The 25,324-nt window shown below is 47.9% G+C and overlaps 2 protein-coding genes across 24 annotated transcripts in view; both read right to left on the bottom strand.

Moving 5' to 3' along the window:
- LOC118369681 (calcium/calmodulin-dependent protein kinase type II subunit gamma) overlaps positions 1-9,294 on the bottom strand; it is a 112,719-nt gene extending 103,425 nt beyond the window's left edge. For 5 of the 23 annotated variants that reach the window (XM_052498543.1, XM_052498542.1, XM_052498541.1 and 2 more), the window contains exons 1-2: positions 8,969-9,293; positions 3,104-3,198 (exon numbers count right to left, since the gene is read on the bottom strand). In XM_052498543.1, the coding sequence (XP_052354503.1) occupies positions 3,104-3,198; positions 8,969-9,033 (160 nt within the window). In that variant the 5' untranslated portion in view covers positions 9,034-9,293. Of the gene's footprint in view, positions 1-3,103; positions 3,199-8,968 lie in introns of all 23 variants that reach the window. The other 18 variants (XM_052498547.1, XM_052498552.1, XM_052498549.1 and 15 more) reach the window with 6 other exon arrangements.
- A 9,398-nt stretch (positions 9,295-18,692) lies between these two features.
- On the bottom strand, positions 18,693-23,117 carry si:dkey-174i8.1 (arylsulfatase I). Its single transcript, XM_035754685.2, has 3 exons — positions 21,916-23,117; positions 21,262-21,594; positions 18,693-21,023 (listed from the first exon to the last, which is right to left on the bottom strand). Exons 1-3 carry the CDS (start codon positions 22,221-22,223, stop codon positions 19,928-19,930), a joined length of 1,737 nt encoding a protein of 578 aa, XP_035610578.1. The 5' UTR covers positions 22,224-23,117; the 3' UTR covers positions 18,693-19,927.
- Positions 23,118-25,324: the final 2,207 nt, after the last annotated feature.

The raw sequence follows: 25,324 nt of genomic DNA on the forward strand, positions 1-25,324 counted from the left end.
ATCAGCTAGAGTTAGCGCAATCAGCTAGCTGATCCCATAGGCTTCCAGTATTTGCATGAATGCTAGTTAACAATGGATCGCCAAACTTCCTTAAACTTCCTTCAAACTGCACGCAGAGACATAAGAATGGTGCAGTGGGCATGAGGAGCTGTAGGGAGATAAGCGCGGCAAGGGGATCTGGCTTAACTTGGCCCTCCTCTCTTCTCCTTTATTCAGCTCAATAGGACTGGAGCGTTCCTCTCATTCCGTGCTATTCAACGTGATGAACAGTTTCAAGAACCCAGTTGCCAGGTTACTTGACGGGATCTCTGCCAGACGCAGCTGAAACACAGAAGATCTAATTACCAGTTGTTTTTTTAAAGGCAATTTTAAAGAAATTCTTTGTTTACTGGCCTATCCGTTGAGACCGTTGCAGAGGGGAAAGTGGGGCCTATTGTAATTCAGCTGGCATCCCCAGAGGACAGCACAATCTCACACCCAGACCTGGCCTCTGTAATTCTCATAATAATCAAACAACCTCCACTCCCTCTCCATCGCCATAGCTAAAGCCCTCTCAAGTCATGGCAGGGAGGCCATTATCTGCAACAGTGTGGCCACTGTTGAGATACTATTAAGACTTTTAGTTGAAGACTGCTTTGTTTAATAGGTCAATACCCAGTCAGCACAGCTACAGTAAGACTGTGCTTCAGGAAGATTTCTTCTTGGAGTCATTTACTGGCAGCCGGGCTTGACGCAAGCAAGGGCTTCGACAACAATGCCCCCGAAAAATTGATGACGCAAACATGGAATTGCAGTGTAATTACAGTCTAACAAGCATGGCGTAGTTATTTGGATTTTCAGTACCCTTAGTCATTGCAATTTATGCACTAATGCGCGCAGTGACATAGACAGAACGGCCCAAAAAAATCAAATTAACATCTCCATCACAATGTCAGGAGCAAACAAGAGATGGGCCCACTCGATACCCAAACGCACAAGTATTAGTAGTGTCCCGAAATAGATCCATAGCTTTTTGTCTCTGCTGCTGTAGCAGTGACAGATTGGCCACGTCTGAGTATCTCCATGCAGTCCTCCTGGCCAAGGCTTGATTAGAGCAGATGTGACAGTCTCCTCCGGCCAAGAGGATGTGTTTTTCTGCCTGGACCCCATGTCTCTGATCAGGAGATCTCACAAGGTGTAAGAGGGGAGACATTGTGAGAGGCGTAACGTGAACTGAAATTCACCACAATTGCATAAGGACATGAATTTACAGTCAACAACGACGAGACGGCCTACAGAGAGGAGGTGAGGGCCCTCGGAGTGTGGTGTCAGGAAAATAACCTCACACTCAACGTCAACAAAACTAAGGAGATGATTGTGGACTTCAGGAAACAGCAGAGGGAACACCCCCTTATCCACATCGATGGAACAGTGGTGGAGAGGGTAGCAAGTTTTAAGTTCCTCGGCATACACATCACAGACAAACTGAATTGGTCCACTCACACTGACAGTGTGGTGAAGAAGGCGCAGCAGCGCCTCTTCAACCTCAGGAGGCTGAAGAAATTTGGCTTGTCACCAAAAGCACTCACAAACTTCTACAGATGCACAATCGAGAGCATCCTGGCGGGCTGTATCACCGCCTGGTACGGCAACTGCTCCGCCCTCAACCGTAAGGCTCTCCAGAGGGTAGTGAGGTCTGCACAACGCATCACCGGGGGCAAACTACCTGCCCTCCAGGACACCTACACCACCCGATGTTACAGGAAGGCCATAAAGATCATCAAGGACATCAACCACCCGAGCCACTGCCTGTTCACCCCGCTATCATCCAGAAGGCGAGGTCAGTACAGGTGCATCAAAGCTGGGACCGAGAGACTGAAAAACAGCTTCTATCTCAAGGCCATCAGACTGTTAAACAGCCACCACTAACATTGAGTGGCTGCTGCCAACACACTGTCATTGACACTGACCCAACTCCAGCCACTTTAATAATGGGAATTGATGGGAAATGATGTAAATATATCACTAGCCACTTTAAACAATGCTACCTTATATAATGTTACTTACCCTACATTATTCATCTCATATGCATACGTATATACTGTACTCTATATCATCGACTGCATCCTTATGTAATACATGTATCACTAGCCACTTTAACTATGCCACTTTGTTTACTTTGTCTACATACTCATCTCATATGTATATACTGTACTCGATACCATCTACTGTATGCTGCCCTGTACCATCACTCATTCATATATCCTTATGTACATATTCTTTATCCCCTTACACTGTGTATAAGACAGTAGTTTTGGAATTGTTAGTTAGATTACTTGTTGGTTATCACTGCATTGTCGGAACTAGAAGCACAAGCATTTCGCTACACTCGCATTAACATCTGCTAACCATGTGTATGTGACAATTAAATTTGATTTGATTTGATTTGAACCCTTAATTATGGATTCCATTATCCCGTTCCTTGACTAAATCGTTTTGTGATAAGAGGTGAAGCCTCTTAAAGGTCACTTATTAATTTATGTATGGTCCAGATTTCTGTGAAGAAAACGTGAGCAGCAAAGAGTAGAATTGTGACTTCAGCTATGACTACACAACACAAAGGTGCTCCAGATGCTTCTAAAAGGCCTCTGGCAGTCTACATTCACATACACACTTGGTTTCTGAGGGCAGGAGTAGAGCATAAACAAATGCACCACACACAGACACAATGGCTGAGCTACTGTGTCGCGGGGTAGGCAGGCACAGCAACAATATGTCCCGCTGGACAGGAACATCATGAGATGAATGCTTCTGTTTCTCTCAGTGAACAAGGAGCTCCCAAAAATATGCTGCACTTGCCGAAACTATGCAACTTGGCACACACCCTTTGACAAGTTGGTGTATGTAATGTTAACCTAAAATGCAATTGTATTATGTTGCTTGAACTAGATATTTAATGGATCAAGAGCTTTCATGTGCACATGGGTAATTGAATAAACTAACAATGAGAAAACTACCTCCAGTGTCGATCTCCTATTGGACTATATCTGATTAGTCAAAACAATGCCACAGGCATCAATGCACTCAACATAGTAAGTGGTGTAATATTTCCCCTTTGTCTTACCTCTTGCTGAGAGTTTTTTCGTGTTGATAATTTTAGCAGCAAATTCCTGGCCGTTGGACTTTTTAACGCATCGCCGGACAACGGAGAAGGCGCCCCTGTAGTGAGACAAATGAATGAACAAAACAGCTACATGAGCTCAAGTCACAACTCTCACTACCGCAAACAAAATACAACCCACCAAAATCAGTACTGTGTCCAGTTCAATCCATCTCTGAGTAATAAAGAAAATGGTAGAAGGTCAAATTAGTGTTACAATTGACCCCACTCTCCCCTACATGTTTTAAATGAGAACCGTTGCAATATGAATAGGTTTACAACTAATCGACAGTAGAGCTAAATAGCCCCATCACTGTGGTACACAGGTGCAAAAAGGCAATACAAAGCAGTGCATGGTGATAACTGTTGTTTGGCATGTGATGATAAAATGATGTATCATGTGATAGAGAGCAATAGTAATGGCGTATTTTTGTAGGCACTCACTCAGTCATGGCTCATTGTCCAAAGCCTGTGGAGAAACTAATGTTTTTTGGGGGATAAACACTGAAAATAAGGTCTGTGGTAAACACAGGTTTAGGAGACTTTATACGTTTTGTTAGTCATGTTAAGTGACTAATAATATCTCATAGTACAAAATGTATAAGACCTCCTAAGCCTGTGTTAACCTCAGACTTTATTTTAATTGTTTATCACAAAACCCAATTAATTTCCCCCCTAGGAAGGGAAGGGCTGAACGAACCAGAGGTAACACATTTCCCCCCTAGGAAGGTCTGAACGAATCAGAGGTAACTCATTTCCCCCCTAGGAAGGGCTGAACGAACCAGAGGTGTCACGTTCTGTCCATCATTCGTATGTGTTTTCCTTGTTTTAGTGTTGGTCAGGACGTGAGCTGGGTGGGCATTCTATGTTGTGTGTCTGGTTTGTCTATTTCTATGTTTGGCCTGATATGGTTCTCAATCAGAGGCAGGTGTTAGTCATTGTCTCTGATTGGGAACCATATTTAGGTAGCCTGTTTTGTGTTGGGTTTTGTGGGTGATTGTTCCAGTCTCTGTGTTTTGCACCAGATAGGGCTGTGTTTGGTTTTCCACGGTCATTGTTTTGTAGTGTTCATGTTTATCCGTTTTTGATTAAACATGAGTCAATATAACTACGCTGCGTTTTGGTCCTCCTCTACTTCACCACAGGAAAACCCTGACAGAATCACCCACCAACCAAGGACCAAGCGGCGTGGTAACGGGCAACGGCAAAAGAAGCAGCAGGATAAGGAACAGAGGCAGCAGCAACAGGAGCAGCAGCAGCAGCAGTGGGAGACGCTGTACTATTTGGATAAATGGACTTGGGAGGAGATCCTTGACGGAAAAGGACCCTGGGCAGAGCCATGGATGGAATTGGAGCTGTCGGAGAGAGGAGTGCTGAGTCTGAGAGTGTGGAGGATGTATTGGACAGAGTAGAAAGAAAGCTGTTGGTTTGGCATAGTATGCACGGCATACCAGTGCCAGCACCACGCATCAGGCCGACAGTGCGTCCCGCCTGTCCAGCGCTGCCGGAGCCTTCCTCCTCTCCAGCGCAGCCAGAGTCTCCCGCCTGTCCGGCGCTGTCAGAGCTACCGCCCCTCATGCCAGAGGCGCCAGAGCCCCTCATTCCAGAGGCACCAGTGCTCCTCAGTCCAGCGCTACCAGAGCCTTTTTCTCCTGTCTGCCCAGCGCCGCCAGTGCCGCCAGTCTGCCCAGCGCCATCTGAGCTACCCGTCTGCCCTGCGCCGGCTGAGCTACCCGTCTGCCCTGCGCCGCCAGTCTGCCCAGCGCCGTCTGAGCTACCAGTCTGCCCAGCGCCGCCAGAGCCGCCAGTCTGCCAAGCGCCGCCAGTCTGCCCAGCGCCGCCAGTGCCGCCAGTCTGCCCAGCGCCGTCTGAGCTACCCGTCTGCCCAGCGCCGTCTGAGCTACCCGTCTGCCCAGCGCCGTCTGAGCTACCCGTCTGCCCAGCGCCGTCTGAGCTACCCGTCTGCCCAGCGCCGTCTGAGCTACCCGTCTGCCCAGCGCCGTCTGAGCTACCCGTCTGCCCAGCGCCGTCTGAGCTACCCGTCTGCCCAGCGCCGTCTGAGCTACCCGTCTGCCCAGCGCCGTCTGAGCTACCCGTCTGCCCAGCGCCGTCTGAGCTACCCGTCTGCCCAGCGCCGTCTGAGCTACCCGTCTGCCCAGCGCCGCCAGTCTGCCCAGCGCCGCAAGTGCCGCCAGTCTGCCCAGCGCCGCAAGTGCCGCCAGTCTGCCCAGCGCCGCAAGTGCCGCCAGTCTGCCCAGCGCCGCAAGTGCCGCCAGTCTGCCCAGCGCCGCAAGTGCCGCCAGTCTGCCCAGCGCCGCAAGTGCCGCCAGTCTGCCCAGCGCCGCAAGTGCCGCCAGTCTGCCCAGCGCCGCAAGTGCCGCCAGTCTGCCAGGATCTGCCAGGATCCGCCAGTCAGCCAGGATCCGCCAGTCTGCCAGGATCCGCCAGTCTGCCAGGATCCGCCAGAACTGCCAGTCGGCCAGGATCCGCCAGTCGGCCAGGATCCGCCAGTCGGCCAGGATCCGCCAGTCGGCCAGGATCCGCCAGTCGGCCAGGATCCGCCAGTCGGCCAGGATCTGCCAGTCGGCCAGGATCAGTTAGATCCGCCATTCAGCCAGGATCCGCCAGAAGTGCCAGTCGGCCAGGATCTGCCAGTCGGCCAGGATCTGCCAGTCGGCCAGGATCTGCCAGTCGGCCAGGATCCGCCAGATCTGCCAGTCGGCCAGGATCTGCCAGTCGGCCAGGATCTGCCAGTCGGCCAGGATCTGCCAGTCGCAGGATCTGCCAGTCGGCCAGGATCCGCCAGTCTGCCAGGATCAGTTAGATCCGCCATTCAGCCAGGATCCGCCAGTCTGCCAGGATCCGCCAGTTTGCCAGGATCAGTTAGATCCGCCAGTCTGCCAGGATCCGCCAGTCTGCCAGGATCCGCCAGTCTGCCAGGATCCGCCAGTGTCCGCCAGTCTGCCAAGATCCGCCAGAACTACCAGTCGGCCAGGATCCGCCAGAACTGCCAGTCAGCCAGGATCCGCCAGTCAGCCAGGATCCGCCAGAACTGCCAGTCGGCCAGGATCCGCCAGTCGGCCAGGATCCGCCAGTCAGCCAGGATCAGTTAGATCCGCCATTCAGCCAGGATCCGCCAGTCTGCCAGGATCCACCAGTCAGCCAGGATCCGCCAGAAGTGCCAGTCAGCCAGGATCTGCCCGAACCACCAGCCAGCCAGGATCTGGTAGATCCATCAACCTGCCTGAGCTTCCTCTCACTCCCGAGCTTCCTCTCACTCCCGAGCTTCCTCTCACTCCCGAGCTTCCTCTCACTCCCGAGCTTCCTCTCACTCCGGAGCTTCCCCTCGGTCCCGAGCTTCCCCTCGGTCCCGAGCTACCTCAGTCCAGTGGGGCCCATTGTTAGGTTTCCTAGGCCAAGGTTAGCGGCGAGGGTCGCCACTCAAGGGACACTAAGGAGGTGGACTAAGACAATTATGGAGTGGGGTCCACGTCCAGCGCCAGAGCCGCCACCGCGGAGAGATGCCCACCCAGACCCTCCCCTATAGGTTTAGGTTGTGCGTTCGGAGTCCGCACCTTGGGGGGGGGGGGGGTTCTGTCACGTTCTGTCCATCATTCGTATGTGTTTTCCTTGTTTTAGTGTTGGTCAAGACGTGAGCTGGGTGGGCATTCTATGTTGTGTGTCTGGTTTGTCTATTTCTATGTTTGGCCTGATATGGTTCTCAATCAGAGGCAGGTGTTAGTCATTGTCTCTGATTGGGAACCATATTTAGGTAGCCTGTTTTGTGTTGGGTTTTGTGGGTGATTGTTCCTGTCTCTGTGTTTTGCACCAGATAGGGCTGTTTTTGGTTTTCCACGTTCATTGTTTTGTAGTGTTCGTGTTTATCCGTTTTTGATTAAACATGAGTCAATATAACCACGCTGCGTTTTGGTCCTCCTCTACTTCACCACAGGAAAACCCTGACAAGAGGTAACACATTTCCCCCCTAGGAAGGTCTGAACGAACCAGAGGTAACACATTTCCCCCCTAGGAAGGTCTGAACGAACCAGAGGTAACACATTTCCCCCCTAGGAAGGTCTGAACGAACCAGAGGTAACACATTTCCCCCCTAGGAAGGTCTGAACGAACCAGAGGTAACACATTTCCCCCCTAGGAAGGTCTGAACGAACCAGAGGTAACACATTTCCCCCCTAGGAAGGTCTGAACGAACCAGAGGTAACACATTTCCCCCCTAGGAAGGTCTGAACGAACCAGAGGTAACACATTTCCCCCCTAGGAAGGTCTGAACGAACCAGAGGTAACACATTTCCCCCCTAGGAAGGTCTGAACGAACCAGAGGTAACACATTTCCCCCCTAGGAAGGTCTGAACGAACCAGAGGTAACACATTTCCCCCCTAGGAAGGTCTGAACGAACCAGAGGTAACACATTTCCCCCCTAGGAAGGTCTGAACGAACCAGAGGTAACACATTTCCCCCCTAGGAAGGTCTGAACGAACCAGAGGTAACACATTTCCGGTTTATTATGACACATTCTTATTTACAGTGACGGCCTACCCCGGCCAAACCCTAACCCGGATGATGCTGGCCAATTATGTGCCGCCCTATGGGACTTCCAATCACGGCCAGTTGTGATACAGCCTGGAATCAAACCAGGGTCTGTAGTGACACCTCGAACACTGAGATGCAGTGCCTTAGACCGCTGCGCCACTCGGGAGCCCTCACTCGCTCCTTGTGCGTGAAAGTCAGCTCAGAGCAAATTGTAATGTGGAGGGCTGAGACATAAGCCTACACATTAACTACTGTGCAAAGAAACGTGAGCTATCTGAGATTATAAACTGGGTGGTTCGAGCCCTGAATGCTGACTGACAACCATGGTATATCAGATACCGCGGGTATGACAAAACATGTATTTTTACTGCTCTAATTCCGTTGGTAACCAGTTTACAATAGCAAATCAAATCAAACCAAATTAAATTGTATTGGTCACATACACGTGTTTAGCAGATGTTATAGTGCATGTAGCGAAAGGCAGAGAATATACATTAGCCGTGGTATATTGGCCATATACCACAACCCCTCGTGCCTTATTGCTTAAGTAAACCAAAGCATCAGAAAATAACGAAAAGTCTACTGTAGACTATCTGAATTGTGTAGTAAGCCTATCATAGGTCTGTCTGTATTATGATGTCATCATGCATACTTGAAACCGGAAAAAATGTTTATAGGTGGTTGGAAGTACACCATTGCCACTGCTAACTGCAAAAAATAACGCAGACGGGTTACCCAGTATTTGTCTATTTGGTGGTTTGTGTGTAGCAATTATTTGTTACAATGCACAGAATGAAACACAGTGGATACATTTTCGATGTGGATGACATAGTTATAGCTGTATATCGTTACACAAGTGGAGCAGCATTCCTTCCTGCGTGGCTCACTACCAATTACAAAATAATACTGAAAAGTGAAATTATAATAAATAGATACGAGGAGAGGGTTCAGGGTCTTTAAAATGATTTATACGAGAAAGTCCTGCCTTCAAATAAATCAACACTATATATATATATAATCCGCTACATATCTATAACACGCAGCCACTGTAAATTCGGTACAAATCGCATGCATGCTCAAGCCATTCGGTACTATCTCAAGATATATTATAATAAAATGTTGTTGGACTATAAAACTGGCTTAATTAACGACCCGGGGGGGTGCCTTCCCTGTTTTTGACAACCTGTCTTGTCAACAGTGGACTAGACATGCACAATGATAGTCTACAAAGCAGTACAGGAAAAGGTAAAATAGGACTATATAGTGTTAATGTAGCTTACTTTCCGAGCTCCTCGTACAGCTGATATTCGTCTGTAAATCTGGTCGAGGTTACAATTGTAGCCATGTTGTGCAGGAGGGTATCGCCTCTCGTTTCGGTGACTGCCTCGCTCAGGATTCGGGGGGAGATCTCGTAAACTCAAAGGGAGATACTAAAAAACTAAGATGTCTAAACGGGATCCTTGTGAGGACTCTGAACTCTGACGTCACCCAATTTAAGTTTAATTTTAAAACGGTTATGGTAGGGGTTAAGGTTAAGTTTAGAGTTAGGTAAGGGTTATGGTTAAGATGAGGGTAAGAGTATGGGGTAAAGTCACGGTTAGGGTTCAGGGCTAAGGGAAGGGACGTCCCAAGGATCTAAATTAGCATTAACCAGGGGAGAAGGCGGAGGAGAGCGATAGTAGCAGAGACGGAAGAGGAAGCGAGACACCCCACTCCCTCATTTTTTCTGGTTAAATTACCTTCAACTACACAGAACAGCCAGCTGCTGTCGCGCTTGGTGTCTTTGGGAACAGAGAACTGACAATATTTTTCAATGGTAAACGGCTTGAATGAACTGTCTTCATTTATCCACCATCTTTGGTAGGAGCCCTGGTGGTGATGGCTGTGGTAGAGGGAAAAAAGGCTAGCAACGCGAGATCCCTGGTCTCGAGCGCTACTGATCTAGGATCAGCTTCCTTTGCATAAATCCTTTAGGTATTATAAAGTTAAACTGACCCCAGATCATCTCAAATGGACGGCATTATCCTACAAGGGAAGGCAAGAGGTAAAGTGAAAAGATATGGCAGCCCAAAATGAGTGATCACATTAAATTACAATCTAAGTAAGTGTTGCAGATTTCCCATATTTGTCAGTATATGCATTTGAACTGTATATACTGTAAAGATAGGCCTGTGCCTACTATTAAGATATTTCTCTGGAAAATCATAGTATGAAGTGACTAGGCCTTCCAGTATGCCTTGACTGATTTTTGTTGATGTTGTAGGTTGAAATGGATCTATCAGGAGTAACACTGACATGCCCTGCATTGAAATTGATTTGATCACAATCAAACACATCTTGCAAAATCACACATATAATGGCGTTGGAGGGAATGACATCCTTTTTATGGGTTCCTGCCCAATTGTGTTATTTTGTGTATTTATTTGCGCTGATCTTAACTTTTTTTGTACATGATGTTTCCACCATTGTTTCCTATGACCGAAAATAGCTTTTGGACATCAGAACAGCTATCCCTAACCTCCATTTGGACGAGGACTTCTACTTCAATGAGTCAGAGGCGAAATACATATTGATTATTGCAACCAGGCCCAAATCCCCGACACTCGAAGAAGGAGATGACGCTATAGAGTGCGGGATACCTGATGAGACTATGTTTGAGAGTGGATAAATCGCCTCTACCCTCTGTTCTATTGGCAAACTTGCAGTCACGGGAGAATAAACTGGATGAGCTCTGTTTGAGACTACCTTATCAAAATGCTCTGAAGAACTGTAATATCCTATGTTTCTCAGAGTCGTGACTGAACAAGGACATGGTAAATATAAATCTAGCTGGTTTTTCTATACATCGGCTGGACAGAACGACTGCGTCGAAGAAGCTCAGATGAGGTGGTGTGTGTCTCTTTGTTAAAAATAACTGGGGCATGATCTCTAATATAAGGAAGTCTCGAGGTTCTTCTCACCTGAGTTAGAATACCTCATGATAAGCTGTAGACCACACTATTTACCAAGAGAGTTTTCATCTATATTTTTTGTAACGGTCCATTTACCACCACAAACCTATGCTGGCACTAAGACAGCACTCAACATGCTATATAGGGCTATAAGCAAACAAGAAAATGCTCACCCAGAGGCGGCGCTCCTAGTGTCTGGTGAATTTAATGCTTGAAAACTGCACTCCTTTTACACAATTTTTTTACCAGCATGTCACCTGTGCAACTAGATGCAAAAAAACTCTAGATCCCCTTTACTCCACACACAGAGACGCATACAGAGCTCGACCTCACCCTCCATTTGGCAAATCTGAATATAACTCTATCCTCCTGATTCCTGCATAAAAACAAAAGCTCAATCAGGAAGTACCAGTGACGCGCTCAATACGGAGGTGATCCGATGAAGTGGATGCTAATTTACAGGACTGTTTCACTAGCATAGACTGGAATATGTTCCGGGATTCATCCGATGGCATTGAATTGTTTACCACATCAGTCACCAGCTTCATCAATAAGTGCATCAACAACATTGTCCCTACAGTGACTGTACGTACATATCACAGGACGTTTCCATGTGTTTGAAACCATTCCATTCACTCAATTCCTGCCATTATTATGAGCCATTCTCCCCTCAGCAGCCTCCTGTGGTACATATCCCAACCAGAAGCCATGGATTACAGGCAACATCTGCACTGAGCTAAAGGCTTAGAGTTGCCGCTTTCAATGAGCAGGACACTAATCCGGACGCTTATAAGACATCCCGCTACGCCCTTTGACGAACTATCAAACAGGCAAAGCGTCAATAAAGGACCAACATCGAATCCTACTACACCAGCTCTGACGTTCGTTGGATGTGGAAGGGCTTGCAAACTATCACGGATTACAAAGGGAAACCCAGCCGCAAGCTGTCCAGTGATGGGAGCCTACCAAACAAGCTAAATAAACTCTATGCATGCTGCGAGGATATCAACACTGAACTATGCACGAGACTACCAGCTGTTCCAGACAACTGTGTGATCACGCTCTCCGTAGCCGATGTGAGTAAGACCTTTAAACAGATTAACATTCATAAAGCCGCAAGGCCAGACGGATTACCAGGACCATACTCAGAACATGCGCTGACCATCTGGAAAGTGTCTTCACTGACATGTTTCAAACAGACCACCATAGTCCCTGTGCCCAAGAAGGCCAAGGTAACCTGTCTAAATGACTATCACCCCGTAGCACTCACCTCTGTAGCCATGAAAATGCTGGTCATGGCTCACATCAACACCATCATCCCAGACACCCTGGAAACACTCCAATTCACATACCACCCCAACAGATCCACAGAGGACGCAATCTCTATTGCACTCCACACTGCCCTTTCCCACCTGGGCAAAAGGAACACCTACATGAGAATGCTGTTCATTGACTACAGCTCAGCATTCAACACCATTGTGCCCTCCAAGCTCATCACTAAGCTAAGGACCCTGGGATTAAACACCTCCCACAGCAACTGGATCCTGGACTTCCTGACGTGCCGCCCCCAGGTGGTGAGGGTAGGCAACAACACATCCACCACACTGACCCTCAACACAGGGGCCCCTCAGGGGTGCGTGCTTAGTCCCTTCTTGTGCTCCCTGTTCACCCATGAGTGCGTGGCCGCGCATGACTCCAACACCATCACTTTGCAGACAACACAAGGCTGGTAGGTCTGATCACTGACGACAATGAGGCAGCCAACAGGGAGGAGGTTAGAGATCTGGAAGTGTTGTGCCAGGACAACAACCTCTCCCTCAATGTCAACAAGACAAAGGAGCTGATCGTGGACTACGCTGTTCGTGGACTAGATTTGTCATGGGCCCTCAGATCCTCAAAAATTTCTACAGCTGCACCATTGAGAGCATTTTGACTAGCTACATCACCACTTGGTATGGCACTGCTTGGCATCTGACCGCAAGGCACTACAGAGAGTAGTGTGCGCACGGCCCAGTACATCACTGAGCTCCCTGCCATCCAGAACCTCGATACCAAGAGGTGTCAGAGGAAGACCCAAAACATTTTCAAAGATTCCAGCCATCGAAGTCATAGACTGATGCACCAAGTCTGGAACCAACAGGACCCTGAATAGCTTCTACCCTCAAGCTATAAGACCACTAAATAGTTAGTTAAATAATTAACCAATAGCTACCAGGGATATCTGCATTGACCCTTTTTGCAATAATCTCGTTTGACTCCTCACCTACACTGCTGTTACTGTTTATTATTTATCCTGTTGCCTAGTCACTTTATCTCTAACTATATGTAGATATCTACCTCAACAACTTTGTACCCCTGCACATCAACTTGGAACTGGTACCCCGTGTATATAGCCAAGGTATCGTTACTCATTGTGTATTTCCATGTTTTGTGTTGTTGGGAAGGCCCCTTAAGTAAGCATTTCGCTGTTAATCTACATCTGTTGTTTACGAAACATGTGACAAATACAGTTTGATTCAAGCAAATTCATGCCTGCCCTGTCTCTCAGAACGTCTGATTCCCAGGCCACTCTAAGGCTCAACCTTCCTTTCAGATCGCAACGCTGCCTTTGCATGTCACCTTCACACCCAACCACACATTTCCTCCTGTCCTGCACCATTTTCCTACTGATGGCCTTTCAGCATCTTCCTCTGTTTGCCCTGACTATACTGTAGGCTGTGGGATGGAGCTCCTCTACCATCTCCTGACATATGTGTGTAGAGCACAGCCGATAAGTAGAGAATGGGTAAGGATTCAAAAGCTGAGAGCATGGTCTTCATCATCACCATGCCCTCCCTGTGTCCAGCTGCCACCGGCCTCCCCCAGCTTCCATATTCACCCAAGGGATATTTGACTCCCATCTCTCCAGGAGTCTGGAAGAGCTGCCTACTGTAGCATTCATTATCTTTGCTACTGTCTCCATCATAACACGCCCATAAACCAGAGAGCTGCTGCTGTGAAAGACAAATCTGTGTCTAGTCCCTCTGGGGTTATCGGTTGAGCAAATTGAAAAAATGAATTGTTGTTTTTGTCTTAGCGTAGTATTAAAAGTTGCACTATGCAGAAATCGCTCCACCATTTCCTGGTTACTAAAACTCTAATAGTTTGCCTAATTTCAGATTTTGTGTCAAAATAAGATAGTATAGTGTAGAGAATCATTGTATCATCTAAACTAATATTTTCCATAACCAAACATATTGTTGTTTCAGCTGTTTGAAGCTGGTGTACAAAACCGAAAGTAAAAGAAGCAAAAACAAAACTTAAGAACGGGAAGCAAATAAATAATGCACATAGAACATATCTACCAGGTCTTAGACTAGTTTTTAAGTAGAATGATAGCTCTATAACTCACATTTCTATGTGAATTTGGTAGGGACGCCCAAAAAGTTAGTATTGCCACGTTAACTGTAGGTTGTTGGAGCATCATTTTTAAAAGACTGAATTGAATTATGCCTGTTATGTAATATCATGCTAGCTGTAAAGGTTTATCTTAGCTTTAATGATTGTATTATGAAGAGTGTTAATAGGACTTGTTCACAGCATGTCTGTGCACACATGCGTGCAACTGTAGAGAGAGAGAGAGACAAACAGAATGCTTTGCAAGTGTTTTTGTATACAGCTGTGCTTCTGTTCAACAATGTCTGTTCAGAGAAATTACAGTGCATTATGGAGGTATTCAGACCCCTTGACTTTTTCCAGATTTTGGTACATTACAGCCTTATTCTAAAATGGATTCAATCTTTTTTCCCCTCCATCGACACACAATACTCCATAATGACAAAGCAAAAACAGGTTTTTAGATCTGTTTCACCTGTCTTTGTGATTGTCTCCATCCTCCTCCAGGTGTCGGCCATCTTCCCCATTATCCCCTGTGTATTTATACCAGTGTTCTCTGTTTGTCTGTTGCCAGTTCGTCTTGTTTGTCCAGTTTACCAGTGTTTGTCCTGTCAGCTCCTGTTTTTCCCAGCCTCTCTTTTTCTCGCCATCCTGGTTTTGACCCTCGCCTGTCCCGTCTCTGTACCTTCCTGCCTGACCCTGAGCCTGCCTGCCGACTGGTACCCTTGCCCCATCTCTGGATTATTGACCCCTGCCTTGACCTGTCTCTTGCCTGCCCCTATTAAACCATTGTTTATTCAACGTGTCTGCATCTGGTTCTTCCCTTGATTCCTGATTGGGACCTTAGGTGTGTGCCTTTCCAAATCCTGTCTAATCAATTGAATTTACCACAGGTGGACTAATCAAGTTGTAGAAACAACTCAAGGATGATCAATGGAAACAGGATGCACCTGAGCTTGATTTCGAGTCTCATGGCAAAGGGTCTGAAATAAGGTATTTCTGTTTTTTTTTTTTTTTTACTTTCCAAAGGCACTGTATCTTTATTTGTGAGTGTGTGTTAAGCAATGAGTGTTTGTGTATGTTTTTTGTTGTTGAGAGATATAGTGTTAATGTGTGCCTGTTTGTGAGTGCATTTCTCTCACTGACTCAATGCTTTGTTTCTGGACTGGGCATGCCTTTTACAGGCAGGCAGCATTGTGGAGGGAGAGTGCCAGTGATTACAGAGTGTTTGCGGTGAACACAGGAGCTCTGGCTTCTTCTGTAATTACAGGGAGGCAGACTGATATGAAAGCCTAATTAGAGCGGTGCAGAGGTGCCTCAATATTAATTGCAGCATTTTCTGTGATGTTCCTGTCGGACGAGACTTCAGCAGGCGGTGTGCTGGGTTGAGTGGTGGGTGGTAACAGTGGGATGTCAGATCCTGGTACGAGAGAGGGAGGAGGAGAGAGGGAAGAGGCGAGAGGGAGGAGGCGAGAGGGAGGAGGCGAGAGGGAAGAGGAGAGAGGGAAGAGGAGAGAGGGAAGAGGAGAGAGGGAGAAGGAGAGAGGGAAGAGGAGAGAGGGAAGAGGAGAGAGGGAGGAGGAGAGAGGGAAGAGGAGAGAGGGAAGAGGAGAGAGGGAGGAGAGAGGCAAGAGAAGAGAGGGAGGAGGAGAGAGGGAAGAGGAGAGAGGGAGGAGGAGAGAGGGAAGAGGAGAGAGGGAGGAGGAGAGAGGGAAGAGGAGAGAGGGAATAGGAAAGAGGGAAGAGGAGAGAGGGAAGAGGAGAGGGAAGAGGAGAGAGGGAAGAGGAGAGAGGGAAGAGGAGAGGGAGGAGGAGAGAGGGAGGAGGAGAGAGGGAGGAGGAGAGAGGGAAGAGGAGAGAGGAAGGAGGAGAGAGGGAGGAGGAGAGAGGGAGGAGGAGAGAGGGAAGAGGAGAGAGGGAGGAAGAGAGAGGGAAGAGGAGAGAGGGAAGAGGAGAGATGGAGGAGGGGGAGTTGCGCTGTTAGCCACTTTTCCCTCTGCCAAAGAAAAGCTGTATTTATCATGGGTGAAGGAATGCATCTGCCTAATATGGAAAAACAGTGTCCGATTCAGTGCCCTTTGTTTCTGGACTGGGCATGCCATCTCCTGAATGAAACCCATTTCATTTACCTTCATTTAACTAGGCAAGTCAGTTATTTTCAATGACAGCCTAGGAACAGTGGGTTAACTGCCTTGTTCAGGGGCAGAACAACAGATTTTTACCTCGTCAGCTCAGGGATTTGATCTTGCAACCCTTCGGTTACAAGTCCAATGCGCTAACCACTAGGCTACCTGCCGCCTCATTGCCAATTGCCAATAATATGTGTACTTATTATGTATTCCAGGGCTGGTGTATTGCTGCAAGGGTGGTCGTCTCCGAGATGTAAAGTTGTTGTGAAGCGGTAAGTGTTATAACTGGTATACAGTACCTTAGGCAAAGGCATATCAAAAGGTCCTGAATTCAGACTAGTCCCCCATATGTATAAGCCTTGATTGTTCTTCTTAAATTGGTCACGAGTCCTTCATCCACACCACGTGTACATTTCACACACACACACACACACACACACACACACACACACACACACACACACACACACACACACACACACACCCAATTGGGCAGCAGAGACAAATTTGAGCTGAGTGAGGAAAACCACATCCACACCACGTGTTTATTTCACACACACACACACACACACACACACACACACACACACACACACACACACACACACACACACACACACACACACACACACACACACACACACACGCACACACGCACACACACACGCACACACCCACCCACCCAATTGGGCAGCAGAGCCAAATTTGAGCTGAGTGAGGAAAACCACATCCACACCACGTGTACATTTCACACACACACACACACACACACACACACACACACACACACACACACACACACACACACACACACACACACACACACACACACACACACACACACACACACACACACACACACACACACACACACACACACACACATTGGGCAGCAGAGTCAAATTTGACCTGAGTGAGGAAAACCACATCCACACCACGTGTACATTTCTGCACACACACACACACACACACACACACACACACACACACACACACACACACACACACACACACACACACACACACACACACACACACACACACACACACACACACACACAACTCCGCCACACAGCAGTGGGCAGCAGAGTCAAATTTGACCTGAGTGAGGAAAACCACATCCACACCACGTGTACATTTCCCAGGAAGGGAGTGCACATACACACACACACACACACACACACACACACACACACACACACACACACACACACACACACACACACACACACACACACACACACACACACACACACACACACACACACACCTCCAGAGCTTCTACGTTCCACAGCAAACAACTCCGCCACACAGCAGTGGAGAGAGATGCAGTAGTGGAACCATTGAGGTTGAGTGACTCACTCAACAAGAATTATGCCAATTTGGCTGGTGGGTGGCCCCTCCTCTCTTCCTAGGTCATCCTCCCAGGAAGGAGTGAACTTTGAAATGGTGTGTAGAGCACAGCTGATGAGTAAAGGATGGGCAAGGATTCAAGAGATGAGAGCATCGCCTCCCTCATCCAGCCCTATCGACTCTCTCTTTCAGAGGAAAGTAAAAAGGGACTGTACTCAATTCTGCACTTCTTTCCAAATGCCTGTTTGTTATAACTCTATCTACACAGAGTAAAGCTGAGCATGACATTGTTATCACCAACGAAAAAAAATACATGGAGTATGCTATACTGTATCTGAGTCGGTCTGTCTTTCACCACAGCGAAAGGATGAGCAAGGCATTATCGGCAATCAGATGGTGAAACCCCAACAGAAGACATGGAGGTATCTGCACAAAGCTGTTCCTTTTCCTGGCAGCTAGGATATCACTACTGTACCCCCATTGGCTGTCTCTGTGGATTACAACACGATAGGAGTCTTCTAATGACCCATTAAAAGGACATCAGAGCAATTCCCAGGGTTAATAGGTGACCCTTGACCAATGGACACTGTCAATGTGTTTCTGCCCATTCATTGTCATCACACAGTTTTAAAGAGTGACTATTTAACTGTGTTTCAGTGTGTTTATATTACAGTATGTATCTACTATCCACACGGTCTTCGTGTGCACTACACACGACTTCACTCCAGGGCAACAACCCTTTCTTTCCTGTTGACTCAACACGCTAGAGGTATTTGAAGGCCGAGAGCCCAACTCTGAACATATCAGACTGTTTCATCTGCCATTGTCGCTGTGAGCTCATTACAGGTCACTTCCTCCCAGCTGGCCTTCTGGACACTTCGGCGATTTATAGGTTCTGTCAGTTCCTCATTCCTGCAGGACCCACTGTGTCACTTCACAGGAAATAACTCGCTATATGCCTTTTGACACAGACTGACGGGGCCTCTAAGTGGCTCATCTCATTCCCAGATTCCAATTTCAGTATTTTGGCTGCAAGGATAGTACTATGCATGTATCTACATGGAATGTGCACACACACACACACACACACACACACACACACACACACACACACACACACACACACACACACACACACACACACACACACACACACACACACACAAGCTCAACACAAGTGACAAACCGCCCACACATTCTGTCAAATAGTATTTATAAATGGAAAGCAGCAAAAGGCAGAACACATTTTGGTTAGCATCACATTATACATAGGCACTTACTGGTAATGTTATGTATGACATGTTCATCTTCACAAATGAGGAGAATAAAGATAAGACAAGGAATGCTTCAAATGGCCTTGCTGCCCCCCTAGGGAGCCTTCCTCCTCCTCCTCTCCTCCTCCTTAATGTTTATGTAACTCTTCATATCTGTTCTCATTTCTCACAAACATATTCATCCTCCCTATCACTTGTGAACTGACCTGATCTCTGAATGAAACGAGAAAGACTGAGGAGGAAGAAGACGAGAAGAAGATGACGAAGAGAGAGGAGGAGGAGGATGAAGAAAAGTTTCCTACTGCTGTGGGAAAGAGGCAAGGAGCAAGAGAGAATTAGATGAAATTAGTGAAAGATAGGGAGAGAGGACAAGGGGGAAGGGTGAGACTTGGCTCGAGAGGAGGAGGCAGGGAAGTAGTAGGCAGCTTGGTGCAAACTCCGTCATACTGATGGAAATGAGAAATAAAGAGTGTTTCTCTGTCCTGTGCGTGGGATTGCTGCAGGATTGCTGAACATAGCCTACATTATCTCCAGTACATGCATAATCACACACATTCGTTTCTACACAAATGGCTTACAGTCAAGAGATGCAAGCTTCACATCTGATCTGATCTGGCTTCTGTATTGCTGCATGTCCAAACCTGTGTCACCCTGATCCAGTCTGATCCAGTTACATCTGCATTATTTCACAGTCTGGGATTTGCCAGCTGGCATATCACACTTACTTACAGTATGAGCTACATATGTCTGGCACATGGCTTAAATTATAGGTGTACTGTACTGTAACAGCACTGAAGAGCACAACAGCCACAGTATCTCTGGCTTAGCTTATGCTGGCCAGTACCCACTTTAGAATTTCGATGCAGGGAGGTGTTGTTAAGAGTTGGTTTGGGAACAGAGAAGTATTTGATAAGCAGTGTGTAGCCTAGAAGGTCCATTCTATCACCACGTACAAATAACAAAACAACAAATGAAAGAAATATCTCTCTGGGTGTCCGAGTGTCATTCTGATCGTCTCCTTCTGTTCATGGGCGGATGAGACATCAAAACATCACCCTACTTAGTGGCCAGGGGACAGCCAGTGACTAAGATCCAGTCTCATGTAGGCCGGTCAGTCCTGCCTGTACATCCACATGCTCATTCCCTCCCTCTGTGGACTAAAAGAAGAGAGAGGACCTCTGCATCCGGGAGCCCACCTTCTTAAAGAGGGCTTTCAGTTTGCACACCTTACAGTGCCTCATTTTACTACCCTTTGCCTTCCCTTTCCCTCCCTCCCCGCTGCCCTCTGGCCCCTCGCTGCCTGGCTCACCCAGCCATGGTGTCCACACCCCCGCATGGAGCTGGGGGTCCGCCATGTGGTCATCGGGGGGGTTTCGGGGCGGCACGGCCGTCTGGTTGTACTCGGCCAGCCTGGCCAGCAGTATTTTGACCACCTCAGGCCTTGCATCGGCTAGGTCGGACCTCTCATAAGGGTCAGCGGTGATGTTGAAAAGCCACACAGACTTCCCCCTCTGGTCCCGACGTTTCTCCATGCCCTGCCACTGATGGGGCCCCCCGGGCAGGGTCTGAGGGGGCACCCAGTCCCCATCACCCACATTTCCCGTCAGCAACTTCCAGTCCCCGGCCCGAATTGCCGCCCGCAATGCCGTGTCCCAGATGCCAAAGCCGTTAAGGGCCAGGGTCCTGGAGTCTGCCTCCCCAGGCCGTCGGGATACCGGGTCGATGTTGAACAGGATCTCGGTGCGAGGGCAAGGCAGCCCCTGGCTTATGGCCCCCCACACATTGTGGCCGTCCAGCTGGCCTCTGTCCTTCTCCGGTGCCCCCGCCAGAGACAGCAGGGTTGGGTACCAGTCAGAAACATGGATCAGTGCCTTGCTCACCGTTCCTTTCCTCTTCAGGAGTGGGCTGTGGACGAAACCCACCGCCCGTACTCCCCCCTCCCAGTACGTGCCCTTCCCCCCACGCAGGGGCCAGTTGCAGCCCCCAGAGAGGGGCTGGCCCCCGTTGTCTGAGGAGTAGACCAGGACAGAGTTCTGGTAGAGGCCACGAGTCCTCAGCTCCTGCACCAGCGCCCCCACACCCTCGTCAACACAGCTCACCATGGCTGCGTAGAGTCGTCGCGGGCGGTTGTCCAGGGCACTGTAGCGTTGCAGAAAGTGGTCTGGTGCCTGGAGGGGTGTGTGGACTGCCTGGAGGGCCAGGTACAGGAAGAGGGGCTTCCGGGGGTCATGGGCCCTCAGGATCTTCTTAACCCTGGATAGAAAGAGGAGGCAACCAGGTCTGGGTTACATCTTTATATAACTGAGACATTATGTAAAATACATAGATTCCGTAGTGTCCAAACCTCGGAATCGACAACCTCACAATTCTAATCAAATGCAAATCACTCTAAAAACCTCTTCATTCCGTTTCCAACATGAACAATAGTGTTTACTACTAGATAAGCTCCTTCTCATAAATATCACCAGATGTGTGTAAGACCTGGCCTCACCTCTCTATGTAGAGCGTTGTGGAGTAGTTACCGCTCATCTCCCAGGCTGGTCTCTCCCCATCGTGCAGGTCGAAGCCGCAGGCCTCAGCCTGGTCACAGCTCTGGTAGGAGAAGTGATCACCGCTGCCAGTCAGGGAGCCCAGGAAGCTCTGGAAGCCGCGGCCCGTGGGCAGGCAGCCCGGCCGGCAGAAGCCCAGGTGCCACTTTCCTACCATGTGGGTGCTGTAGCCAGCTTCCTGCAGCCGCTCAGCCAGGGTGGGCGCGTCCGGGGGCAGGCACAGCGGCTGGCGTGCCCGGATGATAGAATGCTGGAGGCCCGTGTGAATCTGGTAGCTGGAAGAAACGGGAAGTGGAGTGGAGGTCAGGGTTATCAGATTATGTAGATTTCCCAAACCACAAAGGGAAAGATTCCCAGAACCAGTGAGACATCCCTCCCATTTATTGACAGGGATCAACTTCACCACCTTCACACATTTGTTCTAAAGGTATGCAGTACATGTCTATTCACAACAAAATGCAATGTGTTGACAGATCACTTCTATATTTAGAAGAAAGGTTATAGGAATGCATAGAAGTGTGAGAGGAATTAGATCATTCCGGATAACACTAGATAGGCCTAATAAGCCAGTGCAGTACACTAAGTACATTACTCACCGCCCGGTCATAAGCTGGCTGCGTGAGGGTGAGCAGATCGGCTGGACATAGTAGTTCTCCAGCTTCACCCCTTCTCCAGCCAGCTGGTCCAGGACCGGAGTGTGGATGTCCGAGCCATGGTAGCCCACGTCCCCATAGCCCTGGTCATCCGCCAGGATGAAGATGAGGTGGGGAGGCATGGTGCCTGGGATCCTCCCAGAGCCCGGGTCATCCTGAGTCTGACCCCCTCGCATGCAGCAGAGAAAGCCTAGTACAGCCACTCCAAGCAGGGGGAAGCCCGACTCGACAGCCCCTCTCATAACTATCATCAGTCTGGAGGTTAGTCTCTGTCTGGGATCTGCTACTCAGATTTAGAGCAGCCTTGCGGAGCCCTCCCTGCGCTCTGTCTACACAAACAGTGGGGGTGGTGAATGCAGGAGGCTACCTGTTGAGGCCACTGAGTTGCAGGGGGAGCATAGTGAGTGTACGTACACCAGAAAAAGGATTGATCTTTCTTGCCCCTACCTCTCTGTTGTCTCCCTATTCATCTCCATGTTGAATAAGATGTCCTTGATGTGCTGCGAGTAGGTGAGGGTACTGGATAATGTCGCTGTCTGTGAGATAGTTTGGTGTGTCACACTTAGTGTCCCTCACACTGCTCTGTCTCTGTCTCAAGTTCTGTCTAGGTTGTGTCTGTCTTGGCTGTGTGTGTGTGTGTGTGTGTGTGTGTGTGTGTGTGTGTGTGTGTGTGTGTGTGTGTGTGTGTGTGTGTGTGTGTGTGTGTGTGTGTGTGTGTGTGTGTGTGTGTGTGTGTGTGTGTGTGTGTGTGTGTGTGTGTGTGTGTGTGTGTCTAGTCGTAGGTACATAGGCTTCCCCTTCACAGCAACTTGCCACATTTTTCTACCCCTACAGGCGCCTCCTGGGTCGACTGGGCAGAACTGGGCCACTGGCTGGCACACACACACACACACACACACACACACACACACACACACACACACACACACACAAAATCAAATGTTATTTGTCACGTGCCTCGTAAACAACAGGTGTAGACTAACAGTGAAATGCTTACATATGGTCCCTTCCCAACAATGCAGAGAGAAAATATTGAAAAATAATAACAGAGGGAATAAACACACAGTGAGTAACGATGGGCTATTTACACTGGGTACCAGTACTGAGTAACGATGGGCTATTTACACTGGGTACCAGTACTGAGTAACGATGGGCTATTTACACTGGGTACCAGTACTGAGTAACACTGGGTACCATACTGAGTAACTTGGCTATTTACACTGGGTACCAGTACTGAGTAACGATGGGCTATTTACACTGGGTACCAGTACTGAGTAACGATGGGCTATTTACACTGGGTACCAGTACTGAGTAACGATAACTTGGCTATTTACACTGGGTACCAGTACTGAGTAACGATAACTTGGCTATTTACACTGGGTACCAGTACTGAGTAACGATGGGCTATTTACACTGGGTACCAGTACTGAGTAACGATAACTTGGCTATTTACACTGGGTACCAGTACTGAGTAACGATAACGATGGCTATTTACACTGGGTACCAGTACTGAGTAACGATAACTTGGCTATTTACACTGGGTACCAGTACTGAGTAACGATGGGCTATTTACACTGGGTACCAGTACTGAGTAACGATAACACTGGGTACCAGTACTGCTATTTACACTGGGTACCAGTACTGAGTAACGATGGGCTATTTACACTGGGTACCAGTACTGAGTAACGATAACTTGGCTATTTACACTGGGTACCAGTACTGAGTAACGATGGGCTATTTACACTGGGTACCAGTACTGAGTAACGATAACTTGTCTATTTACACTGGGTACCAGTACTGAGTAACGATAACTTGGCTATTTACACTGGGTACCAGTACTGAGTAACGATAACTTGGCTATTTACACTGGGTACCAGTACTGAGTAACGATAACTTGGCTATTTACACTGGGTACCAGTACTGAGTAACGATAACTTGGCTATTTACACTGGGTACCAGTACTGAGTAACGATAACTTGGCTATTTACACTGGGTACCAGTACTGAGTAACGATAACTTGGCTATTTACACTGGGTACCAGTACTGAGTAACGATAACTTGGCTATTTACACTGGGTACCAGTACTGAGTAACGATAACTTGTCTATTTACACTGGGTACCAGTACTGAGTAACGATAACTTGGCTATTTACACTGGGTACCAGTACTGAGTAACGATAACTTGGCTATTTACACTGGGTACCAGTACTGAGTAACGTGGGCCACTGGGTACCAGTACTGAGTAACGATAACTTGTCTATTTACACTGGGTACCAGTACTGAGTAACGATGGGCTATTTACACTGGGTACCAGTACTGAGTAACGATAACTTGGCTATTTACACTGGGTACCAGTACTGAGTAACGATAACTTGGCTATTTACACTGGGTACCAGTACTGAGTAACGATGGGCTATTTACACTGGGTACCAGTACTGAGTAACGATAACTTGTCTATTTACACTGGGTACCAGTACTGAGTAACGATAACTTGGCTATTTACACTGGGTACCAGTACTGAGTAACGATAACTTGGCTATTTACACTGGGTACCAGTACTGAGTAACGATGGGCTATTTACACTGGGTACCAGTACTGATAACGATAACTTGTCTATTTACACTGGGTACCAGTACTGAGTAACGATGGGCTATTTACACTGGGTACCAGTACTGAGTAACGATAACTTGGCTATTTACACTGGGTACCAGTACTGAGTAACGATAACTTGGCTATTTACACTGGGTACCAGTACTGAGTAACGATAACTTGGCTATTTACACTGGGTACCAGTACTGAGTAACGATAACTTGTCTATTTACACTGGGTACCAGTACTGAGTAACGATGGTCTATTTACACTGGGTACCAGTACTGAGTAACGATAACTTGTCTATTTACACTGGGTACCAGTACTGAGTAACGATGGGCTATTTACACTGGGTACCAGTACTGAGTAACGATAACTTGGCTATTTACACTGGGTACCAGTACTGAGTAACGATAACTTGGCTATTTACACTGGGTACCAGTACTGAGTAACGATAACTTGGCTATTTACACTGGGTACCAGTACTGAGTAACGATAACTTGGCTATTTACACTGGGTACCAGTACTGAGTAACGATAACTTGGCTATTTACACTGGGTACCAGTACTGAGTAACGATAACTTGGCTATTTACACTGGGTACCAGTACTGAGTAACAATAACTTGGCTATTTACACTGGGTACCAGTACTGAGTAACGATAACTTGGCTATTTACACTGGGTACCAGTACTGAGTAACGATAACTTGGCTATTTACACTGGGTACCAGTACTGAGTAACGATAACTTGGCTATTTACACTGGG

The sequence above is a fragment of the Oncorhynchus keta genome, chromosome 36 (genome assembly GCF_023373465.1).
Source record: "Oncorhynchus keta strain PuntledgeMale-10-30-2019 chromosome 36, Oket_V2, whole genome shotgun sequence".
In the NCBI taxonomy this organism is placed as follows: Eukaryota; Metazoa; Chordata; class Actinopteri; order Salmoniformes; family Salmonidae; genus Oncorhynchus; species Oncorhynchus keta.